At 47.4% G+C, this 25,327-nt stretch overlaps 1 protein-coding gene across 1 annotated transcript; it reads right to left on the reverse strand.

Annotated features, from left to right (window-relative positions):
- Positions 1–220: 220 nt before the first annotated feature.
- LOC127580739 (cell surface glycoprotein 1-like) lies at positions 221–25,298 on the reverse strand. The gene is made up of 3 exons (XM_052034544.1): positions 25,216–25,298; positions 23,965–24,148; positions 221–2,242 (listed from the first exon to the last, which is right to left on the reverse strand). Exons 1-3 carry the CDS (start codon positions 25,296–25,298, stop codon positions 221–223), a joined length of 2,289 nt encoding a protein of 762 aa, XP_051890504.1.
- Positions 25,299–25,327: the final 29 nt, after the last annotated feature.

Raw genomic sequence — 25,327 nt, forward strand, 5'->3', positions numbered from 1 at the left:
GTGGGGGGGCAGTCTGTGTGTGGGGCTGCGGTTTGTCTCGCGGGGACCACCCTGGGTGTGAGTCCAAGGGCAGACTGTGTGTGGGGCTGCCCTCGGGTTGGCAGGGCAGGCTTTGTGTGGGGCTGCCCTTGGTGTGCAGCTGCGCTTGGAGTCGGGGGGGGGGCGGCTGTGTGTGGGGCTGACCTTGGTCTTGGTTGGGCAGGCTGTGTTTGGGGCAGCCTTAGGTCTTGGGGGGACAGACTGTGTGTGGGGCTGCCCTTGGTCCTGGGGAGTTGGCTGTGTGTGGGGCTGCCCTTGATCTTGGGGTGGCTGGCTGTGTAGGGTGCCCTTGGTCTTGAGGGGGCAGGCTGTGTGTAGGGCTGCAGTTTACCTTGAGGGGGCAGGCTGTGTGTGGGACTGCGGTTAGTCTTGGCGGCGGCAGTCTGTGTCTGTGGCTGCCCTTGGGCTTGGGGTGGCTGTCTGTGTTTGGGGTGCCCTTGGTCTTGGTGGGTGCAGGCATTGTGTGGGGCTGCGGTTTGTCTTGGGGGTGCAGGCTGTGCGTGGGTTTGGGGCTGGTCTTGGGGGGCAGGCTGAGCGTGGGGTTGTGGTGGGACGGGGGCAGGCTGTGTGTGGGGCTGCGGTGGATCTTGGGGGTGCAGCTTGTGTGTGGGGATGCACTTGTATTGGGGGCAGGCTGTGCGTGACGCAGCTCTTGTTCGGCGGGGGTCATGCTCTGAGTCGGGCTGCCCTTGGTCATGTAGGGCTGTCTCTGCGTGGGGCTGCCCTTGGTCTGGGGGGGGGTGCAGGCTGTGTATGGGGCTGCCCTTGGTGGGGCAGGCTGCGCCTGGGTCTGGCCTTGGTCTTGGAGGGTCACGCTGTGGGTGGGGCTGCCCTTGATCTTGGGGGGCAGGATGTGCGTGGGGCTGCCATTGGTCTCGGTGGGGTCAGGCTGAGCGTGGGGCTGCCCTAGGTCGAGTAGGCAGGCTTGGCGTGGGGCTGCCTTTGGTCTTGCGGGGGACAGCCTGTGTTTGGGGCTGCCCTTGGTCTTGGGGGTGAAGGCTGCGTGTGGGGATGGCGTATTGGGGAGCAGGCTGTGCTTGATGCAGCCCTTGTTGGGAGGGCGTGCTGTGAGTCGGGCTGCCCTTGATAAGTGGGGCAGTCTCTTGCGTGGGGCTGGCTGTGTGTTGGGCTGCAGTTTATCTTGAGGGGGCAGGCTGTGTGTGGGGCTGCGGTTAGTCTTGGAGGCGGCAGTCTGTGTCTGTGGCTGCCCTTGGGCTTGGGGTGGCTGGCTGTGTTTTGGGTGCCCTTGGTCTTGGGGGGCAGGCTGTGTGTGGGCTGCCCTTGGGTTTTGAGGGGGAAGGTTATGTGTGGGGCTGCCCTTGGTCTTGCGGGGGGAGCAGGCTGTGTGTGGGGTTGCCCTTGTACTTGGTGGGGCAGGCTGCGCCTGGGTCTGGCCTTGGTCTTGGAGGGTCACGCTGTTGGTGGGGCTGCCCTTGATCTTGGGGGGCAGTCTATGCCTGGGGCTGCCATTGGTCTTGGTGGGGTCAAGCTGAGCGTGGGGCTGCCCTAGGTCGAGTAGGCAGGCTGGGCGTGGGGCTGCCTTTGGTCTTGCGGGGGACAGGCTGTGTTTGGTGCTGTACTTGGGGGGGGGGGGCAGGCTGTGTGTGGCGCTGCCCTGGGTCTTGGGGTGCAGGCTGTGCGTGGGCCTGTAGCTGGCCTTGGGGGGCAGGCTGAGCGAGGGGCTGCGGTTGGTCTTGGGGGTGAAGGCTGCGTGTGGGGATGCACTTGTATTGGGGAGCAGGCTGAGCTTGATGCAGCCCTTGTTCGGGAAGGTGTGCTGTGAGTCGGGCTGCCCTTGATAAGTGGGGCATTCTCTGCGTGGGGCTGCCCTTGGTCTTGGTGGTGCAGGCTGTGCGTGGGGCTTCCCTTGTTCTTTGGGGGGGGCAGGCTGCGCGTGGGTCTGTCCTTGGTCTTGTGGGGTCACGCTGTGGGTGGGGCTGCTCGATCTTGGGGGGCAGTCTATGCCTGGGGCTGCCCTTGTTCTCCGGGGGGTCAAGCTGGGCGTGGGGTTTCCCTTGGTCTTGCGGGGGACAGCCTGTGTGTGGGGCTGCCCTGGGTCTTGGGGTGCAGGCTGTGCGTTGGTCTGTGGCTCGTCTTGGCGGGCAGGCTGAGCGAAGGGTTGCGGTGGGTCTTGGGGGGCGGGCTGTGTCTGGGGCTGCCCTTGATCTAGCGGGGGCAGGCTGTCTGTGGGGCTACCCTTGGTCTTGAGTGGGGGGCAGGCTGCGTGTCGGACTGCTCTTGATGTTGGATTTCAGGCTGTGTGTGGGGCTGGCCTTGGTCTTGGGGGTGCAGGCTGTGTGTGGAGCTTCCTCGTGCTAGCGGGGAAGGCTGCATGTGGGGCTGCCTCGGGCTTGTGGGGACAGGCTGCATGTGGGGCTTCCGGAGGGCTGCGGTTAGTCTTGAGGGGGCAGGCTGTGTGTGAGGCTGCGGTTAGTCTTCGGGGGGGGGGGCAGGCTGTGTCTGTGTCAGCTCTTTGGCTTGAGGGTCTTGCTGTGTTTGGGTCTGCACTTGAGCTTGTGGGGCTCTTTGTGTGTGGGGCTGCCCTTGGGCTTGGGGGCAGGCTGTGTGTGGGGCTGTCCTTTGGCTTGAGGGGGCAGGCTGTGTGTCTGGCAGCCCTTAGGCTTGAGGGGGCAGGCTGTGTATGGGGCTGCGGTTGGTCTTGTGTGGGCAGGCTGTGTGGGGGGCTGCGGTTGGTCTTGGGGGGAAGGCTTTGTTTGGGGCTGCGTTTGGTCTTGTGGGTGCAGGCTTTGTGTGGGGCTGCCCTTATTGTTGGGCGACCCGGTGTTTTGTGGCCTTTGGTGTGGGGTGGCAGGTTGTGTGTGGGGATGCGGTTGGTCTCGCGGGGGCTGCACTTGGTGTGAGGCTGCCCTTGGTGTCGGGTGGCAGGCTGTGTGTGGGGCTGCCCTTGGTGTCGGGTGGCAGGCTGTGTGTGGGGCTGCCCTTGGTGTCGGGTGGCAGGCTGTGTGTGGGGCTGCGTTTAGTCTTGAGGGGGCAGGCTGTGTGTCAGTCTGCCCTTTATCTTGGGTGTGGGGCTGGCCTTGGTGTTGTGGGGTCAGGCTGTGTGTGCGGCTGCGGTTGGTGTTTGGGGTGCAGGCTATGTGTGTGGCTGCTGTTGGTTTTGGTGGTTCAGGGTGTGTGTGGGGCTGCGCTTGGGGTTGGGTGCCAGGCTGTGTGTGGGTCCGCCCTTGCTGTTGGAGGGTCATAATGTTCGGCTGATCTGGAGAATAAAGATGCATGGGATACACGGTTACTTGGCAGTCTGCATTCAGTATCAGCCTGCTCATGAAAGACAGAGGGTCGTGGTGGAATCGTGTTATTCTGGCTGGAGGACACTGACCAATGGTGTTCCGCAGGCTTCAGTGCTGGGACCTCTGTTTGCGATATGCAAATATAAATGACTTGGATGAAAATGTGAATGGGTAGGTTGGTGAGATTTTCGATGACACAAAGTTTGCGGAGTTGTGAGCAGTCAAAAGATCCAGCAGGATATCGATCAGGTACATCTGTGGGTGGGGAAGTGGCAGATGCAGTTCAATCTGGGCAAGTGTGAGGAGTTGCACTTTGGGAGGTCAAATGTTCCGGGAAGGTGTAGAGTTACCGATAGGAGATTTAACAGCATTGATATTCATAGCTTCCTGAAAGTGGCCACGCAAGTGACTCGGGTGGTACACAGGGTGTGTGGTACACTTGCCTTCGTTGGTTGGTGCAGTAGGTACAAATTGCAGCTTTATAAACCTTTGGTTTGGCTACACTTTGAAGCATTATGTGCCATTCTGGTCGCTCCATTACAGGGAGGACGCTTTGGAAAAGCACAGAAGAAGGTGACAAGGACTCTGCCTGTCTTAGAACATGCGAATCATAAAGAGAGGTTGTAAAAACTTCGTTTTTTCTCTGAATATGGAAGGTTGAGGGGAGACCTGAGAGAAGCTGGTAAAATATGAGGCATAGACAGTCACAATCTTTTGTTTTCCCCAGGTAGAGATATCAAATACCAGGAGACAGGCCTTTTAGGTCAGGGGTTGGGGTGAAGATTAAAGGAGATGTGTGGGGCAAGTTATACCCGCCCCTAACAGTGAGTAGCAGATCCCTGGATTGTGCTGCAAGGGATGGTGTTAGAGGTTGACGTCATAGTGGTGTTTCAGAGGCTTTTTATACACGAGTGTGCAGGGAATTAGGAATATGGATCATGTGCAGGCAAAGTGATTTCATTTAATTTGGCATGGTGGACTGAAGGACCTGTTCCTTTGCTGCTCTGTTATGAGTTCTATGACACGTCCAGTTTCAGGACTGAACTCGGCTTCAGATGATCACTGCAGTTTTGGCGCTGTTAAAGGGAGGTTCCCTCCAGCGGTTCTGACTCAGCAGTGCAGTTTCCCAGGAGTGTTTAAAAAAACTTACAGCCACAGATACAATACTGAGACACTAGCATCCCTGTGTTACACCATACTCCCCAAGGCCCCACTATTGATTACGTCCGTCCTAGCTGTATTCTCAAAAGCCATCAGGTCACACTCGTTCGGATTAAATTCCAACCACCATTTCTCTGCCCATTTTCCTAGGTAATGAACATCATTCTGTAACCTCAGACTATCCTCACTTTCAGTGCCACCAGCAATTTTTGTGCCCTCTTAATCGACCTAGATTGCTCTCCTTGATCAGCAAGTTATCTGAAATACATGTGTATTTTTGTCTTTATTGCATTACTTTTAAGAACGTGACTAAATGAACATAACCTCACAGCTGCAGTAAAGAAGAAATATGCAATCGACACTACTGTGTACTATCATATGCATCCGAAATACAGAAAAAAAATACAGAGGCACATTCCAGGAGCACGAATGTGTTTTTTATTGTTTCGATCAAACCATTACATTCAATCATTGAGAATTAATCAAAGATGTAACAGACAGACTGAAAGAGTAACTTGTTTATCAATAACATGTTGAAAATACAGCTGAATGACGAGATGAATTTTTTTAACCTTGGATTCCTCACCTACCATCACACTCTCCCACCACAACACCCCACCACCATCACACCCTTACTCCCGCATCCGTCATCCTGTGGTACGTTGGATGGCCACAACACAGGATCTTCTGTATGAATCCCAGGGATGAAAGTCGGGATGAACTTCAGGGACTGAACACGGAGAGCAGCATTGCTTTCAATGATCCCCAGCACCGTGAACCGAGCGTGCGGACCCTGCTGGGTCGCTGTTCAAACCCGGACCAGGTTCTCCGGTTTTTGCTCCCTGGGGTTCCCGACTTGTGTCCCACTGTGTATCCAGCAGGTAAATATTGTGTGGGAAAGGGATAAAACCCTGCTGGAACAGCTGCTCTGGATGGAGAGTTGGGAGGGAACATCATGTGCAGAGACATTAATGATCGGCCAGTGTCAAACAGGTTAAACCTCCAAACCCAGTCACACTATCTTCCCACAGCATTCACACCTCCCTCTTCACCCAACCCTCCCCTCTCACCTCAGGTCCCAGCCCTCGCTCCTGACTCCTGACCATCCATCCCTCCTTCCTGAGGAACTGAAATCCCTCCCCTCAACTTTCCCTCACGTCACTCATTTCAACCCTCTGCATTCACTCCATTCTCCTCCTGTCAGTCACTCCATCCTTCTCTCCTCGTTCACCAACACACTTTTCCCTCAGTCGTTTATCACAGAAACCGGTAGAAAAATACAACAGAGAAACGGGCCATTCGGCCCGCTCTGCGCACGCATATGATTCAATTATATCTTGTTACATATGGAAAAATAAACATCCTAGATTAAATAAAGCTCACCTTCAGAATGTGGAAAAGAACGGAGATTTAACTTTCCCGAACTTCAGCTTTCATTACTGGGCAGTCAATATACGAAATCTTATGTTTGGCTACATTACATTAATCATGAGCATTGTCCAGCTTGGGTTTCTTCGGAAGCTAACTCTGTTAAAAAAATTCTATTCTTTCTTTGCTTGGTTTTTCACTTCCTTCATTATTAAACAAACTAACTGATAATCTAGTAGTTAAACATGCTTTGAGGATTTGTTTACAATTTAGAAAATATTTTGGTTTATGGAGATTTTCATTGTCGAGTCCCACTTTTTCTAATTGTTTTTTAAACCTTCTATGACTGATGTAGTTTTTAAAGAATGGGACAAATCGGGTATCATGTGTTTTCAGGATCTGTTTGTTGGAGGAAATCTTTATTCGTTTGAACAATTGTCAACGAAATCACAGTCAGGGTGACAGTCAGCAGGGGCTCATAGTCAGAGAAAGTACCCCTGTGGCTGTACCCCTTGACAATAAGTACTCCTGCTTGAGTACTCTAGGGGGAGACAGCCTACCTGGGGGAAGCAACAGTGGCAGTGTCTCTGGCACAGAGTCCGTCCCTGTGGCTCAGAAGGGTAGGGAAGGAGAGAGGACGGCACTAGTTATAGGGGACTCTATAGTTAGGTGGGCAGACAGGCGATTCTGTGGACGCAGGAAAGAAACACGGAAGGTAGTTTGGCTCCCAGGTGCCAGGGTCCAGGAATGTTTCAGATCGCGTCCAAGATATTCTGCAGAGGGAGGGAGAACGGCCATAGGTCGTGGTCCATATTGGTACCAACGACAGGTAGGGAAAGGGATGAGGTGCTGAAAAAAAAAACTATAGGGAGTTAGGAAGGAAGTTGAGAAGCAGGACCTCAAAGGTAGTAATTTCCGGATTACAGCCTGTGCTAAGCGACAGTGGGTACAGAAATAGAATGAGGAGGAGGTTAAATGCGTGGCTGAGGGATTGATGTAAGGAGCAGGGATTCAGATTTCTGGATCATTGGGGCCTCTTTTGGGGAAGGTATGACCTGTACAAAGAGGACCGGTTGCACGTGAATCCCAGCGGGACCAATATCCTAGCGGAGAGGTTTGCGAAGGCTACTGGGGAGAGTTTAAACCAGAATTGTAGGGGGGTGGGATCCGAACTGGAGAGACTGGGGAAGAGGTGTTTGGCTCTCAAATAGAGAAAACTAGTAGTAGGTACGAGAGGGAGGATAGGCAGGTGACAGAGAAGGGACGTGCTCAGGCCGGTTTGAGATGTGTCTATTTTAACACAAGGAGTATTATGAACAAGACGGATGAGCTTAGAGGTTGGATAAATACTTGGAGCTAAAATGTGGTGGCAATTACAGAGACTTGGATGGCTCAGGGACTGGAATGGTTGTTTCAAGTGTTGGGTTTTAGATGTTTCGGAAAGGACAGGGAGGAAGGCAAAAGAGGTGGGGGAGAGGCACTGTTGATCAGAGATAGTGTCACGTCTGCAGAAAAGGTGGGCGCCGAGGAGGGATTATCTACGGAACCTCTGTGTGTGGAGGTTAGGAACAGGAAGGGGTCAATAACTTTACTAGGTGTTTTTTTAGATACCGCCCAATAGTAACAGGGATATCGAGAAGCAAATAGGGAAGCGGATCCCAGAAATGTGCTATAATAACAGAGTTGTTTGTGATGGGAGATTTTAATTTCCCAAACATTGATTGGCATCTCCTTAGGGTGAGGGGTTTGGATGGGGTGGAGTTTGTAAAGTATGTTCAGGAAGGATCCTTGACACAATATGTAGATAAGCCTACACGAGGAGAGGCTGTGCTTGATTTGGTGTTGGGAAATGAACCTCGTTGGTGTCAGATATCTCAGTGGGAGAGCATTTTGGAGGTAGTGATCATAATTCTATCTCCTTTACAATAGCATTGGAGAGAGATTGGAACAGACAGACCAGAAAGGCGTTTACTTGGAGAAACGGGAATTATGAGGCTCTCAGGCAGGAAATTGGAAGCTTAAACTGGGAACATATGTTCTCAGGGAAAAGTACAGAAGAAATGTGGCAAATATTCAGGGGATATTTGGGTGGAGTTCTGCATATTCCAATGAGACAGGGAGTCACGAGGGGGTACAGGAACCGTGGTGTACAAAGGCTATACTAAATTTAGTCAAAAGGAAAAGAAAAGCTTACAAAAAGTACCGAGAGCTAGGTAATGTTAGAGATCTGGAACTGTATAAGGCTAACAGGAAGGAGCTTAAGAAGGAAATTAGGAGAGCCAGAGGGTACATGAGAAGGCCTTGGTGGGCAGGATTAAGGAAAACCCCAAGACATTCTACAAGTATGTGAAGAGCAAGAGGATAAGATGTGAAAGGATAGGGCCGATCAAGTGCAGCAATGAGAAAGTGTGTATGGATACGGAAGAAATAGTAGAGATACTTAATGAATACTTTACGTCAGTAGTCACTACGGAAAAAGATCTGGGGGAATGCAGTGAGGACTTGCAGCAGGCTGAAAAGCTTGAGCATGTAGATATTAGGAAAGAGGAGGTACTAAACCTTTTGGAAAACATCAAGTTGGATAAGTCGCCGGGACCGGATGAGATGTATCTCAGGCTGCTGTGGGAGGTGAAGGAGGAGATTGCGGAGCCTCTGATGATGATCTTTGCATCATCGATGGAGTCGGGAGAGGTTCCCAAAGATTGGAGTGATGCGTATGTTGTTCCCTTGTTAAAGAAAGGGAGTAGAGATTGCCCAGGATCTTATAGACGTGAGTCTTATCTCAGTGGTTGGTAAGCTGATGGAGAAGATCCTGAGAGGCAGCATTTATAAACATTTGGTATTGCTATTGGTTTATTACTGACACTTGTACCGAGGTACAGTGAAAAGCTTGTCTTGCAAACCGATCGTACAGGTCAATTCATTACACAGTGCAGTTTGTTACGGGCTCAGTGGAAGTCCCTTTAAGATAGAGAGTGTGTGTGTATGTGTGTGTGGGGCGTGCTTACGTCAATAGAAGATAAAGGACGTAATGACGTTGTTGAAGAAGTCAGAAGAAGAGAGAGAGAGAGAGAAGGGAGAGAGACACCAGCCTGCTAGTTTTCTCTATCGAGGGATGAGAAACTATAACTGTGTCTGCCACTGAAATCCATGTATGGAAGTTGGAAGTAATCCGGTAGAGTTCACTTTGTTGCTGACCTGTAGAAGGAAACAGGTATTTGTGTGTGGACGACCACGATTCGGATGCTTTTCGGGGTGAGGAAGTCACTACCGAGTAAACACTGAAGTGTCGTTTGGGTTCCATCGTGGAACATTTGGATTTCGTATTTACTCTCCCTATGTGCTCTACATCTACGTCTTATCTTCTGACAACGGTGGTTGTTGAAGAAGCCCTTGCTCATGTTTCACCTTATGGCTTGCGGAACTGAACTTTAAGAACCATTCCGGAACTTGGAGTTTGGGACTTTGTCACACACACACACACAAAGAGTTTAGTTTTGGGGTTAACGTTCGAGGTTTTTTTTTGAATTCTAACATACTAACAATTTTACTTTTATTTTACGTATTATCATAAGTAGTGATTAATAAAATAGTTTTTAACACTGAATCATGCTCAGTGTGTTTCTTTTGTTGCTGGTTCGTGACAAAATTGGGGGCTCGTCCGGGATAGTTCCCAAGGTTAACGAGATTCGTCCGGGATCCAATCCAAAGATTAACGAGTGTCGTCTGGGATCGTTCCCCAGATTGACGGGATTCGTTCGGGACTCAATCCAAAGATTTTTGAGGGAGGTCTGATAAATTCTTTTTAATTGGCTTGTGTGTGTGGAAACCAACAGAAATGGATATTAAGGCATTTTTGGAGTCACCAACCCAAAAGGGATTGGAGGTGGCGAAAAAGGATGATCTGATAAAGATTGCTACAAGGCTAAACCTTACAGAAGTAAAGCAGTCTATGAGAAAGGCAGATATTCAGAGACTGATAGCTGGCCATTATGTGGAAAAGAAGGTGTTTGAGAAGGAAGTGTTAAAACAGTTTCCTGGCAGTGAAATAGCAATTTCTGAGGCACAGGTGCAGCTGGCAAAGATAGAGGCTGAACGAGAACAAACCCAGTTAAAGATAGAGGCCGAACGAGATAAATTAGAGGCCGAACAAAAGATAACTCAGATGAAGTTAGAGACTGAACGGGAACGGGAACTAATTCGGTTAAAGTTTGAGGCAGAGGAGAAGGAAAAACAGAGGCAGCATGAGTTACAAATGAAGCGAAAGTGTTCGGAATCTGATTCTGATGATGGTTTTTCAGGCAGCAGGGAGGTTCGATTAGTCTCTCCTTTTGAGGAAGATCAGGTTGATCAGTATTTCCAACATTTTGAAAAGGTTGCTGTGAGTTCAAACTGGCCAAGGAAAGGATGGGCTCTTATGGTACAGAGTGTGATTAAAGGTAAAGCTCAAAAAGCTTATTCTGCTTTGTCTGCTGAGGATGCAGCTGATTATACCAAGGTAAAACAAGCTATATTGAAGGCCTATGAATTGGTACCTGAAGCTTATAGACAAAAATTTAGAGACTTGAGGAAATCTGCAGATCAGACTTATATGGAATTTGCCAATGGAAAGAGAATATGTTTTGAACGATGGTGCCTGGCTAAAAATGTAGATGGGGATTTTGATAAATTGAAAGAATTGATACTGGTGGAGGACTTTAAAAGATGTGTTCCAGCTGAGTTAACAACATATTTAAATGAAAAGGCTGTGGAAACTTTACAAGAAACTGCTAGGTTGGCAGATGATTATGCTTTAACCCATAAATCAAAATGGGGACAACCTAAAACCTTTCAAAAGAGTTACAAAGACAATCCAGGTAAACCGGAGATTAAATTGGGAGGTTATCAAAAAGGGAAGGATGAAAAGAAGCCAGGGCTGGAGAAACCTGTTGAGCGTACTTGTTATTACTGTAGGAAACCTGGCCATGTGATATCTAATTGTGCCCTTTTGAAGAAAAGGAAGGAAGCTGTGCCCAATGCTTGCTTTCAGGTAATTAAAAATCAAAAAGGTTTAGGAGATGCTGTTAAAGATCAGTCCTTTCAAGAGGTAAAAGTGGAAATGTTGGAGGAGGTGAGAAAGGAATTCCGTTCTTATGTGTCAGAGGGTTCTGTTTCACTGAATGATGAGTCACCCCAGGTGCCAGTGAAAATTCTTAGAGATACTGGGGCTAGTCAATCTCTCTTGCTGGACAGTGTTTTAAATTTTGGTGAAGAAAGTGACACTGGTGAGGTAAATCTAGTGCGAGGCGTTACAGATGACACCATGTCTGTCCCTTTACACAGGGTGATTTTAAAGTCAAAGTTCGTAGAAGGACCAGTCGAGATAGGGATAAGACCTAGGTTGCCAGTGGAAGGAGTTTCTTTGTTATTGGGAAATGACCTTGCAGATGGAGAAATTGTTCCTGTGGTACGGTTAACAACCAAACCAAGGATTGATGAGTCTGAGAATGATCCAGATGTTTACCCATCATGTGCGGTGACTCGAGCTAGAGCTAGAGAATTAGCCAAGACAGACAGTCCGGTGCAGTCTGATGTGGTTCCTTTTGACAGTCCTAAACAGGAAGAAAATTATGATGCCTTATCTGAGACTTTTCTGTCTTCACTGGAGGATCAACATCCTTATAGTGAGCCTGTATTTAAAGATTTGTCTTTGTCGAGGAAGGATTTTATGGTGAAACAGACAAAGGACCCTGAGTTGACAGAATTGAAAGAAAAAGCTCTCTCATGTGAGGAGATTGAAAAAGTGCCAACTGGATATTATGTCAAAAACGGAGTGTTAATGAGGAAATGGAGACCTCCTCATGTTCCTGTTACTGAGGAATGGGAAGTTATTCATCAGGTTGTTGTTCCAAAAGTTTATAGGGATGAGATTTTAAACCTGGCCCACAGTATGCCTTTGGGTGGTCATTTTGGTGTGAATAAAACTGTAGGGAAGATCTTGAAACAATTCTATTGGCCTGGTTTGAGAAAAGATGTGGTGATGTTTTGTCGAACCTGCCACACATGTCAGATGGTAGGTAAACCAAATCAAAAAACCCCTGTGGCTCCATTGAAACCAATTCCTGCTTTTGGTGAACCCTTTTCGAAGGTGATTGTGGACTGTGTTGGCCCATTACCAAAGTCTAAGACTGGAAATAGGTATTTGTTAACCATTATGTGTGCCACTTCTAGATTTCCAGAGGCAATGCCCCTGAGAAATATTAAGGCCAAGACGGTGTCAAAGGCTCTTTTAAAATTTTTTACCATGTTTGGTTTGCCAAAAGAAATCCAATCTGATCAAGGTAGTAATTTTATGTCAAAAAGTTTTCAACAACTAGTCTATGAGCTGGGAGCAAAGCAAATTGTATCATCTGCATATCACCCGGAATCTCAAGGAGCTCTGGAGAGATTTCATTCTACTCTCAAAAATATGCTGAAGACGTATTGCTTTGAAAACACAAAGGATTGGGACGAAGGTATCCATTTACTTTTGTTTGCCGTTAGAGAATAAATCCAGGAGTCAATAGGATTTAGTCCGTTTGAGCTTGTATTTGGACATAGGGTGAGAGGACCTTTGGAATTGTTAAAAGAGCAATGGGTTAATGAGGAAGTGCACTTGAGTCTGTTGGACTATGTCCAAAAATTTAAAACTCGGTTGGAGAGAGTCTGCCAGCTAGCGAGAGAGAATTTGAAAACTAGCCAGATAAGAATGAAGACATATTTTGATAGACGTGCTCGGCCTAGGACATTCGCAGTGGGGCAAAAGGTGTTGGTATTTTTCCCTAGCCAAAATAATCCCTTGCAAGCTCGTTTTTCTGGACCCTATGTTATTGAATCTCGAGTGACTGATCTAACATATATAATCAAAACACCAGATAGACACAAGAAAACACAACTCTGTCATGTAAACATGCTAAAACCTTATTATGAGAGGGATTCAGTTGTGGCCTTGGTGGATGATGTAAAGGTTGTTTCTAGAATGCCTGATGTTGATGTTGAGGAAGGCCAATTTAGACCAAATATTGTTCCACCGAAACTAAAAAACCAAAATATCCTGGAGAACCTTGAAACAAAGTTGGACCATTTACAAGTTTCACAAAAACAACAGATGAGAGAATTAATTTTAAAATTTAAAAATATGTTCCCAGATGTTCCAAACAGAACATCGATAATTACCCATGATGTTGATGTTGGGGATGCAAAACCAATCAAACAACACCCATATCGAATGAATGTGGAAAAAAGTAAACTTGTTGATCAGGAAATAAAATACATGTTGGAAAATGATATTATTAGACATTCAACTTCGAATTGGAGTTCGCCCTGTGTTATTGTACATAAACCTGATGGAACTGTTAGATTTTGCACAGATTACAGGAAAGTGAATGCTGTAACAAAGTCAGATGCTTACCCTATTCCTAGGGTGGATGATTCCATAGATAGAGTGGGAAAGGCAAAATTTCTTACAAAGATTGACTTATTAAAAGGGTACTGGCGTGTTCCATTAACAGATAGAAGAAGGGAGATTTCAGCCTTTGTAACCCCTTCTGGATTGTATGAATACAATGTTTTACCATTTGGAATGAAAAATGTTCCGGCAACATTTCAAAGAATGATTAATTCAGTGATTCATGGGTTAAAACATACAGATGCCTACATTGACGACTTAGTGACTGGGAATGATACTTGGGAAGATCACATCTCTGCGTTAGAAAGGTTGTTTGAAAGACTTTCCAAGGCTAACCTTACAGTTAACTTGGCTAAAAGTGAATTTGGCCATGCCACTGTGATGTATCTTGGGTATGTTGTAGGTCAAGGCAAGCAAGCTCCTGTTCAGGCAAAAGTTCAAGCAATATCTGAGTTCCCTATTCCCACGGGTACGAGGACTGTTAGAAGATTTTTGGGAATGGTTGGATATTAACGAAAATTTTGTAAAAATTTTGCTGATATTGCTCTTCCCCTAACTAATCTTCTGAAGAAGGGAGTAAAGTTTGTTTGGACAGATTCTTGTCAAGAAGAATTTGAGAAGCTGAAAGCCATTTTATGCTACCATCCTGTGCTCAAAACATCTGACTTTGAAAATCCATTTTCATTAGCAGTAGATGCCAGTGATGAAGCTGCAGGAGCTGTGTTGTTGCAGAAGGGTGACCTTGATGATATTGACCATCCGGTAGCTTACTTTTCAAAGAAATTTAATGAGCATCAAAAGAATTATTCCAGAGAAAGAATTACTGTCGCTTGTTTTAGCCTTGCAACATTTCAGTGTATATGTTTGCACCACTCAGAAACCATTGACTGTATATACAGATCATAACCCATTGGTGTTTCTGAGCCGAGTCACAAACAAGATCAGAAGGCTGTTAAACTGGAGTTTAATTTTGCAAGAGTTTGATCTCATGATAACTCACATTAAAGGCAAAGATAATGTGATTGCTGATTGTCTTTCCCGATGTTAAATGGGAAACATGTATCTGTACTAATCTGATAGTCTGTAGTTGTGTAGCATGATAATCATTAACATTACTAACTGTATGCGCGGTTAAATCTTTCTTGGGAAAATTTTTTTTTAGGTGGGAGGTGTTACGGACTCAGTGGAAGTCCCTTTAAGATAGAGAGTGTGTGTGTATGTGTGTGTGGGGCGTGCTTACGTCAATAGAAGATAAAGGACGTAATGACGTTGTTGAAGAAGTCAGAAGAAGAAGAAGGAGAGAGAGAGAAGGGTGAGAGACACCAGCCTGCTTGTTTTCTCTATCGAGGGATGAGAAACTATAACTGTGTTTGCCACTGAAATCCATGTATGGAAGTTGGAAGTAATCCGGTGGAGTTCACTTTGTTGCTGACCTGTAGAAGGAAACAGGTATTTGTGTGTGGACGACCACGATTCGGATGCTTTTCGGGGTGAGGAAGTCACTACCGAGTAAACACTGGAGTGTCGTTTGGGTTCCATCGTGGAACATTTGGATTTCGTATTTACTCTCCCTATGTGCTCTACATCTACGTCTTATCTTCTGACAACGGTGGTTGTTGAAGAAGCCCTTGCTCATGTTTCACCTTATGGCTTGCGGAACTGAACTTTAAGAACCATTCCGGAACTTGGAGTTTGGGACTTTGTCACACACACACACACAAAGAGTTTAGTTTTGGGGTTAACGTTCGAGGTTTAACATTTTTGAATTCTAACATACTAACATTTTTACTTTTATTTTACGTATTATCATAAGTAGTGATTAATAAAATAGTTTTTAACACTGAATCATGCTCAGTGTGTTTCTTTTGTTGCTGGTTCGTGACAAGTTAGATTATGTTAGTACAGAGGGCATTGATGTAGTATAGTTAAAAGCAATAACAGTACAGAGTAAAGTGTCAGAGCAACAGAGAAAGTGCAGTGCAATAAGGTGCAAGTTCATTAAAAGATAGATCGTGAGGTCTCATTGTATAAGGGAACCGTTCAATAGTAAATCAAGCACATCCTCTCCTCTTTAAGCTTATCTACATGTTGTGTCAAGAATCCTTCCTGAACACACTTAACAAACTCCACCCCATCTAAACACCTCTCTGTATGGACAGGTGTAATATGATTAGGAATAGTCAGCTTGGCTTTGTCAAGGGCAGGTCCTGCCTTTTGAGCATGATTGAATTTTTTGAGGATGTGACTAAGCACAGCGATGAAGGGAGAGCAGTAGATGTAGTGTATATGGATTTCAGCAAGGCGTTTGATAAGGTACCCCATGCAAGGCTTATTGACAAAATAAGGAGGCATGGGATCCAAGGGGACATTGCAATGTGGATCCAGAACTGGCTGGCCCACAGAAGGCAAAGAGTGGTTGTTGAAGGGTCGTATTCTGCGTGGAGATCGGTGACCATTGGTATACCTCAGGGATCTGTTCTGGACCCTTACTCTTTGTGATTTTTATAAACTACCTGGATGAGGAAGTGGAGGGATGGTAAGTTTGCAGATGACACAGATGTTGGGGGTGTTGTGGATAGTTTGGAGGGCTGTCAGAGTTTACAGCGGGACAGAGATAGGACGCAATGTTGGACTGAGAAGTGGCAGATGCAGTTCAACCCAGATAAGTGTGAAGTGGTTCAATTTGTTAGGTCAAATATTATGGCAGAATATAGTATTAATGGTAGGACTCTTGGCAGTGTGGAGGATCAGAGGGATCTTGGGGTCCGAGTCCATAGGATGCTCAAAGCGGCCGCGCAGGTTGACTCTGCGGTTAGGAAGGCATATGGTGTGTTGTCCTTCATCAATCGGGGAATTGAATTTAGGAGCCGAGAGGTAATGTTGCAGCTATATAGGTCCGTGGTCAGACCCCAATTGGAGTATTGTGCTCAGTTCTGGTCGCCTCACTACAGGAAGGATGTGGAAGCCATAGAGAGGGTGCAGAGGAGATTTACAAGGATGCTACCTGGAATGCAGAGCATGCCTTATGAAAGCAGGTTGAGGGAACTCGGACTTTTCTCCTTGGAGCGACTGAGGATGAGGGGAACGTGATAGAGGTATATAAGATGATGAGAGGTATTGTTCTGTCAGATAGTCAGAGGCTTTTCTCCAGGGATGAGATGCTGGCCACAAGAGGACACAGGTTTAAGGTGCTGAGGAGTAGGTAAAGAGGAGATGTCAGGGGTAAGTTTTTTACTCAGAGAGTGGTGAGTGTGTGGAATGGGCTGCCGGCAACGGTGGTGGGGGCGGATACGATAGGGTCTTTTAAGAGACTGTTGAATAGGTACATGGAGCTGAGTAAAATAGAGGGCTATGGGTAAGCCTCGTAATTTCTAGGGCAGGGACATGTTCGGCACAGCTTTGTGGGCCGAAGGGCCTGAATTGTGCTGTAGGTTTTCTATGTTTCTTTGTTTCTATGTGCAACCACATGCGGCAACAGATTCTGGCTAAATGACACACTGTCCGCGCGTCATTGGGATGTGCAAGGGAATGGAGCATCTGGGTAAATAGTCGAGGTCACAGGGAGGACGTGCAAACTTCTCACAGACAGCACCGGAGGGTTTGATTGTATCGGAGTCGCTGGGACAGTAAACCAGCACCTTACCTCGGGACCTGTTTGTGTGAATTCGTGGTCCTGTTTATCTGTTAATCTCTCTCTCTCTCTCTCTCTCTCTGTGTGTGTGTCTGTGTGTCTGTGTCTCTGCGTGAGCGATGAGGATGAGATGATTATAATGTAAAAGGGAGGAGAGGAAGTTACACAGGTGAGACGCTGAGCGCGTTGGAGGACAGACAGAGGGATGGTTACAATTTCTCTCTCGATCCGTGCACTTTAAGGTCCTACCGGAACTGACAGTCGTCTGTTGTTGAAGTGAACATCCAGATGACGGGAGAGAAAGTTAACTGAGTGTGAAGTGACCAGTGATGCACTGAGGGAGAAGGGAGAGAGAAGAAGAAAAAGAAAATTAAATTGAAATTCAGGTGGTGAGCGGGGAAGAGCCTGCGATATATGAAGAAGGATTGAGACTAACGCGGACCCGTGCACAGAGGTGGGAACAACAGAGCCAGGGCGGGGAGACAGAAATTACACCGATTCGTGAAGATAGTGGGGTGGGGTGGGGGGCGCAGTGACAGAATGAGAAGGTGGAGAAACGGTGTGTGTAAATTGGAACTAGAAATGTTCAGGACACCGCATGCACCCATTCGCCGATAAACGGAGCTCACAGGCCGTGGTTTTCCCAGATGTTGGGGTGATTTCTGGGATGGTCAGAACGGTTCACAGGTGCGCTCTGTCCATGGTGAGTTGTGTTGCCGCGATATCTGTGACGGTGTTCATATGAAGGCAGTCTGGGCAGGGAAGATTTCGAGGCAGAGGCTGTGCTGATATGAACCGGTACTGAGTTCTGTTTCCGCGGTTTATTCTGATCGCGACGTCACTGAATACATTTTAATAGAAGAGCGAGGGGAGAAGTCAGCACAAGCTTCACCTGAGGGCGTGTAACGCAGGGTCGGGACACCGTCGCCATCGGAAACATGTTACTTCGACTAAACAGTTCTAAATTCAATCCCTGAAAAATGCACGGAGGGTTTTCTGATGTCGGGAGTGTCCCGAAGCAGCGTTCAGCGCCTCAGCACACGGGGGCTGCCATTTAGAACCTAGTTCCCAAATGGAGTTTTCACCTAGTTAGGTCTCTCACAGAGAACAGCGGAGACCACGGCACTGAGTTTGTAGAGGGAGGGGGATGCATTTATTCCTGCAAAGGTTAAACAGGGACACTGTAATGTGAGCAGCAGATGTCACTGTCGACCTGTGAGGTTCAGAATCCAATTCACAGAGCCGCAAGATACAACAAATACCACACAGCCCAAGAGCCAATCGTTGTCTTGACCCATCCGAAGCTCCCTCTGAATCACTGGATGAGGTGAAACAACACGCAAGCTCACAGCTCCTGATGCCGACACCCGGATCCTGTGTCAGGAGCTGAGGTTCAGACTCCTAACCGTCGCCCAGCAAGCAATGGGTCAATGAGGGGGAACCTGTGACAAGGGATAACTGTGCAATATCAGCCTCAGTTGTTGTAACCCTTTGGGGCGTTGGGGAAGGGCACATTAACGCATATTTCTTCTTCCGATCACTGCCCAATGACCCGAGATTAGTGTAAGGGTACAGGCCAACGTCCCCGCTTCTCATCATCCAAGGCCTCGGACCCATAGAGTGTGATCGGACTGAAAGTCTCCATCTCTCCCGTCAGGGTGACCCTGAGACTAATGGCCTCCTCTATGTGTAAAATGTTCCCTTCACATTTCCTCCGGGACTGAATGTCTGTGCTCGTTGGACGGACTGTGTGAATACGTGCAGAGACTTCAAACGTTGAAGTGCCCACATCAGTGGAACTGAGGCTTTCCTTCGCAGATCTTGCGACTGGGCCCCGTGTTCTTTGAAGGATCCAAAGGTGGGCCGTTCAGAGGCCACCTCACCCCGTCTCTCTCTCTGTCCACCCCTCTGTTTTCCCGTCTTTCTCTCTCCCTATCTCCGGCACTCTCACTCTTCTCTCCGTCTATGAGAATTCTGTCTGTCTGTCTGTCTGTCTGTCTGTCTCTCTCTCTCTCTCTTCCGATCTTTCCTACTGCCGGTTGTTCGGCTCCGCTGCAAACAGTGTTCCTGCTGAGTGGGAGTCTCAGAACGATGAACAACAGGCTGAACAGGGCTGGTGGGGTGGGGGGTGGGGGGGTAGGCAGAATATTGACCCAGAGAGGGAACGGCTGAGAGAATAGCGGCTAAAACTCGCGAAAATCAAGGTTTCCAAGTCGATACTGGAAAGCAGATGTTTGACCGTGGTATTCTTTATTTCTTTTCGTTTCTGTCGATGTCGATCTGCGCCCGCATGTGGTGTTGTGGTGTTGGGGTGTTGTGTGCGCGGCTGTGTGGATGAGAGTGTCAGGATGTTCTGGTTGTCTATGTGTTCGTATGAGTTCTTTTACTCACACAATTGTGCGTTTATGACCTTGTGTATGTCTGCACTTTGTGTGTGATGGGAGCAGTGTTAGTGTGGGGATCACTTGGGAAATGACGAGACAGTGAGAGAGAGAGAGTGAAAGGCGAAAGTTAAAGCCGATTTTATTGTCAGGTGCACAGTCCAGTAATGCACAGGTGCAATGAAAAACCATCACAGGCGCGTAACATCATATAAGCAGCATTCACAAGAAAAACATAAATAAAACAAATTATACACAACGGTTACACGATATTTACATGAGAGGGGAGAGGGTGAGAGTGTGAGAGGGGAAGGCCAGGGAGGTGATGATCGGAGTGACGGCAGCGGGAAAGCACGGAAACGGTAGGAAGGTGAGAATAGAGAGAGAGAGAGAGAGAGAGAGAGAGAGAGAGAGAGAGAGAGAGAGAGAGAGAGAGAGAGAGAGAGAGAGAGAGAGAGAGAGAGAGAGAGAGAGAGAGAGAGAGAGAGAGAGAGAGAGAGGGGGAGAGAAATGAAACCAAAGGGACAATAAGAAACAAAACGAAAACTGTGGAAACGAAAACAGGCGGGTACCGGAGAGGCACAGACACGGGGCAGCGATTGCTCGAAGTCGAGATGGCTCTTTTTTCCAGTGAAAACACCCACAGCCTGTGGACCGTGTCAGAGGATAATGTTGATTTCTGAGATGGTTGGCACCGTGGGTGTGTATGTAGATTACGAGCCCGTGGTGGTGCGGGCACCGGAGACTGCGGGGCAACGACTGTGAGAATACGAGACGTGGATGAATTCTGTTGCTGCTGTTTATTCCGGTCCCGTCACCTTCCAGTGCATTTTGCAATGAGAGTGCGGGGTAATCTCAGCACAAGCTTCAGTTGCTGCCGGAATTTAGTCTGTGTCACGGCATAAATCAGAGTGTTCGTGCAACAACTCAGGAGCTGGAACCAGTATCCCATTTGTTGTAACCAGTGAACCGGAAACACAGAGAACCAAAACCAATACAATTGCCACCATAGTTTGTACACGATGTGCATCAGCCATGAGAGGATGAAATTAGCGGAGATAAGCAGCAGTAAAATCATGGATTTCCTGCGGTTCTGCATCTCCGGGTCTCTGACACCCTCCCCACTGCAGGGACCCCGGAGTCTCCTGCGGGCTCTGCTGGCCACTGAAATGTGTCTGATGGTTAAAACATTGAGCAGCAGAACCAGGACATATGGGACCACAGGGGTGACTATATAGTGGAGAAACTCAATCATTCCCCAGACTTCTGAAAAAGAAGCATTGGTCGAGATAAAACAGATCCTTGGGTCTAAGTTTAAACTATATTTATCCTTGAGCAGAAAATACCAGGTGATGTCCTTGAAACAGCTCAGCACAGTCACCGTTCCCAGAACCACAACCGCCGTTCTCTCAGTGCAATATTTTGCTTTCAGTTTCTGGCAACAAATGGCCACAAACCGATCAAAAGTGAACGCGATGGTGAACCAGACAGAACAGTCCGTGGATACATTCAGCAGGAAGGCGTGAGTCCAACACACTGGGATGTAAAGCAGGAATATAAATTTTTCCGTAAAAGCAGTTGGGATGTGCCGCAGTATCAGGTCGAGGACAGTGACTAGAAGATCCGTCACTGCCATGGCCACCAGGTAGCGAGTGACACACTTGGAGAGACCGCACTTTCCACGCGACAGGATCACGATGGTCACGGTATTGACTGAGAAGAGAAATACAAATTGGATTTGTACAACATGTTTGACTGAGTTTGACTGAGTATTACCTGTCATTTTTCGCCTGTGTCCTGCGGCCAGTGATACAGAGACAAAGTTGAATTATTGGCGGGTTATCCATTGGACACCGGGATCACTAACCAGACAGGAAATCAGTGAATGGGAATTAATGTTGGAGATGAAACTGTTGATGAGAAAGAGCCGTGACAGCGAGACCGACTGATGTCTCTGTCTGCCGCTTGTTCATCTTTCACTTTATGGAACCTTAAATTACAACAAGTAACACGGAGATCGAGAGCCAAGAGTTCACTGCGGGGAATACAAGACAACTCGGTGTCCCCAGATAAGGAAAGTGATTGAGGGAGATTCGCCGCTTCTGATCATTGCCCATGTCCCTGGGTCAGTGTGGGGACGTCAGATAAGGTCGCTGCTTCTGATCATCACGCGGTGACCTTGCGTTAGTCCGGGGAATCAGACAACGTTTTTGCTTCATGTTAGTGACCCCTCATAAAAGTTTTATTTCTCTCCAAATTCCCTCAAAATATAGACCTAAAGAACACACGATCCGGGGATTTGATGTGAAAACACAAATGCCGCAAACGTTGAAACGTTGAAAGAGAAACAGCATTCACACTTTCCCCCTGAAACGTTAACTCGGATTCATCTTCCAGTGACGCTTCTTGCCCGGATGCGTGTTTCGAACAATTTTTTTGGTACCCCAATATTTATCTATGGTTCTCGGATGGGGAGTGGTCGTCGAGCGGCGGGACCTTAAATTGCAGTTGATCTTTGAATTGTGTTATCAGTTTCCAATGGAAAACAGAGTCGAGCTCTAACATCGGAGACATCCCAACGGTATTTCTGAAACAACCAGAGCTGTTGTAACATTATCGCCACTCAGAATCTGTCAGAATGCAGGGACGGTGAACTCTGGAATCTCCCGGGTTTCCCCACACACGCTCTCCAGTCACACGGTCAAATTCAGAGTGAAGAGACGAAGTGCAGACGGATAATTTTAGGCTGATGGAGATTACTTCTGGCAAAGATCGGAAGAGACAGAACGAACAACGCAGTGATAAACTCTCTGGCAGACAACAACATCCGTGTTTGCAATGTGAGAGCATCGGGACAAATATTCATCCACAGTCCGGGTGGAGGAACGTGATCCGTGCAGTCGGACCAGGAGACTGAGTGAAATATTTTGACATTTTTCTGAGCTCCGCAAAACCAAACGAGTGCCTCACTGTCGGATGTCTCCCTGCGTGGAGCCAAGTCGGAATAGTGGGTTCGCTTTGACTTTGGAAAAGTAACACATTCCCTTCAAATAAAATAAATAGAACTGTGGTGTGAGGGAAGGGCGAGATTTTGGGGTTGGATTTCATTCAGTACAGAGCAGACTGACTTCTCCAAAATAATCAAATCAAGGTAAGTGAAAGCAAATTCAGGCAAACAGCAGGAGGGAATTATGACAGACGGATGCACGGACACTGAATGAAATGAAGAAAAACACATTCGGTGACTGCGTCTGTATACATTTGAGAATGTTTGTTTGTTTGTGTGTGTGTGTGTGAGTGAGTGAGAGAGAGAGAGACAGAGAGACAGAGAGAGACAGAGAGAGAGAGAGCATGTGAGTGTGAGGTCCAGTGTGTTTTGAACCTACCGATTCTCCAGGTTCCAGCGGGACGCTCTCACTGAAGTCCAATGATGCAGCCGCCAGACGGACATTTCTCCATTTTGAGCGGAATTTTCGTTACCCAGTCACTTTAAAGAAGCGATCGATATCTTCACCTCAACGGAAATTAAGTGAGGTGCAGGAAACTGAGGGTGTGAGATTTACTGAACTTAGAACTAATAGAAACGTCTGCAATAATAAAACCAAAAGTTAAAAATACGCCAAGCTGGGTGTGGACTGTGGGTCTGATATCCAGATCCACTGAGAGCGAATTCAATGAACAGTGATAGAACATGTCATGTACTGCAGATTTAATACTCCAATTAGAGGTGCATACCTGGAACAGCGATGCAAACGAGCACGGGGAAGTATATTCTCTCAAAATAATCAAGGTAAAAATAGATATCAAGCCACATCGTTTCATCGATAACAATTCCCCGTGTTTGGATCTTGATGATTCTCCTGGTTCAAGTGGGGACGCTCTCGCTGACGCGGTGTGAGGACACGTTGGACTGACGCCGCTATTAATAGCAGAGCAAATCTCTCCGGATGGAATTTGAGTCACTGATTAGTCACACACACTGAACAAACAAATGCCCTTAACTCCTTACTGTCCAGCTTTATTTGAGTATCGGTTACGTGCCGTGAAACAGAAGAGAAACAAAGCCCTCGGAATGGGAATGGAATTTCTCAATCTCAGCAGAAACCGAGCTGAGGGTGGGAGGCGGCCTCGGCATTTACCGCTCGAAACACAGGGGCTGTTCACAGCTTCAAGTTGCGTAGAGAGCGCTGGATAAGGTTAGAGATTGAGCGCAGGTCACCGCTCCCGTCATGGCGTTGACTGTTCTTGATTTTATTATTATAGTTTTCAATCTTCCCTGGTTCAGGAATTTATCTCCGTGCAAGGAAATTTCATGAGGCGTGTTACCATTGAGAGTAACGATAATATTCAATGCGGAGCAGGCTTGAGCGGCGATGTGGCCGACTGCTACTCCCATGTTCTTATGTCTCATGCTCCGTCAACAAGTGGGGGTGGTGTGGGTGTCGTAAACAGGGGAAGAGACTTAACGGAGTGGAGGGTGGGGGTGATTTATCTCAGTTGCCATTTTCCATCGGCACAAGGGCGCACCGTTGACTCCAGGCCTCCCGCAATGTTTCGAGTTCAGAAGTCCGCCCGCCGACTGCCGTCATATTCCCGAGGGAATGGTGTCTGCCCCTGTCTACTTTCGCTTCAGTGTGGTGTGCTTGAATGTTCGGTTGTTGTGCACATGTCGGTCCCAGGGATCATATAACCGGGAAAAATACCTCATACTCTGAGGAGTTGTCGGTTTTTGTGGTTGAGACTTTCCAGGAGCCTTAATGCTGAACTTTCGATGCCGCGGTGTATTTGGGTCACAGCACCTTTGACGCATTTAGTGGAAGAGCGAATGGATATCTGATCCCGTGTTTCAGGAGCTCTCCCACTTGGTCTGCGTGTCGTCATCACCAGGCTGCTCCTGCAAAGTTCAGCATCTGGAGCACAAATCCCACTTATTGTATCCAGGACGTAGATTTTATTGATTCCCAAAACCGATTCCAAGAGATCTGTCATCATGAATTACACCCGATATGCATCATTTCGGCTTTAGGCAGAAATGTAAATGGTAGTTACAATATAACACATTCCCTAATGAGGACGAAGATGAAGAGGGATTTCTTTCAGAGTGTTGTGACACCCTGCATTTCTCTACTCCTGAGATCTAAGGAGGTGAAACATTGAATAAACTCAAGGTGGAGACTGCCGGACTTTGACATCACAACTGAGGCAAGGAGCACATGTAATCCGATGAAAACGCTGCCGAGGCCACGGCAACATCGGCCGTGATCTTATTGAAGAGCGGAGCGGGCCTGAAGGCTGTACTGACCTCCTCCTGTGATGTTCCATTGGTTTTGTTCCGCTTTCCATATCATCGTATCAGGACTTCAGGGTGAAAGGGAAAAGGTTTAGGGGGAACATTAGCGGGAACTTCTTCACTCAAAGAGTGGTGGGAGTATGGAACGGGCTGCCATCTGATGTAGAAAATGCGGGCTCACTCTTGAGTTTTAAGAATAAATTGGATAGATACTTGGACTGGAGTGGTCTGGAGCGTTATGGACTGGGTGTAGGTAAATTGGACTAGTGGGATAACGTTTAGGCACAGACTAGAAGGGTCGAATGGCCTTTTTACTATGCTGTAATTTTCTATGGTTCTATGCTATAAGAGGATGAAATGAGCAGAGAGAAGAAACAGTAAAATGATAGCAGCGTTCTATCATTCCCCAGACCTGTGATCCAAGAGCACTTGTTCAGTCAAAACATCGTCAATCATATCCTGTGCTCCATGAAATCAGTGAAGACCGTAACAGGTGATGTAACAATGGCAACAGTTCAGCACAATCATTGTCCCCATGATCTCATCTGTATCATTGATTTAGTTTCCATTTCTGGTGACAAGTGTCAACAAGTCGATGACGTGAAGATTACGGAGAAACCAACAAATCTGTTCGTGGCTGCATTCAACGGGAAGGCATGGGGCTGGGATACCGGGATGCAAAGGAGGAATAAGCCGCCCGAAAGTGCCTCGGGATCACATCAAGAACAACCATCAGCACGTCCATCACCGCCATGGCTACGATATTTCACATTGAAAAGAGAC

Source organism: Pristis pectinata, chromosome 20 (genome assembly GCF_009764475.1).
Source record: "Pristis pectinata isolate sPriPec2 chromosome 20, sPriPec2.1.pri, whole genome shotgun sequence".
NCBI lineage: Eukaryota > Metazoa > Chordata > Chondrichthyes > Rhinopristiformes > Pristidae > Pristis > Pristis pectinata.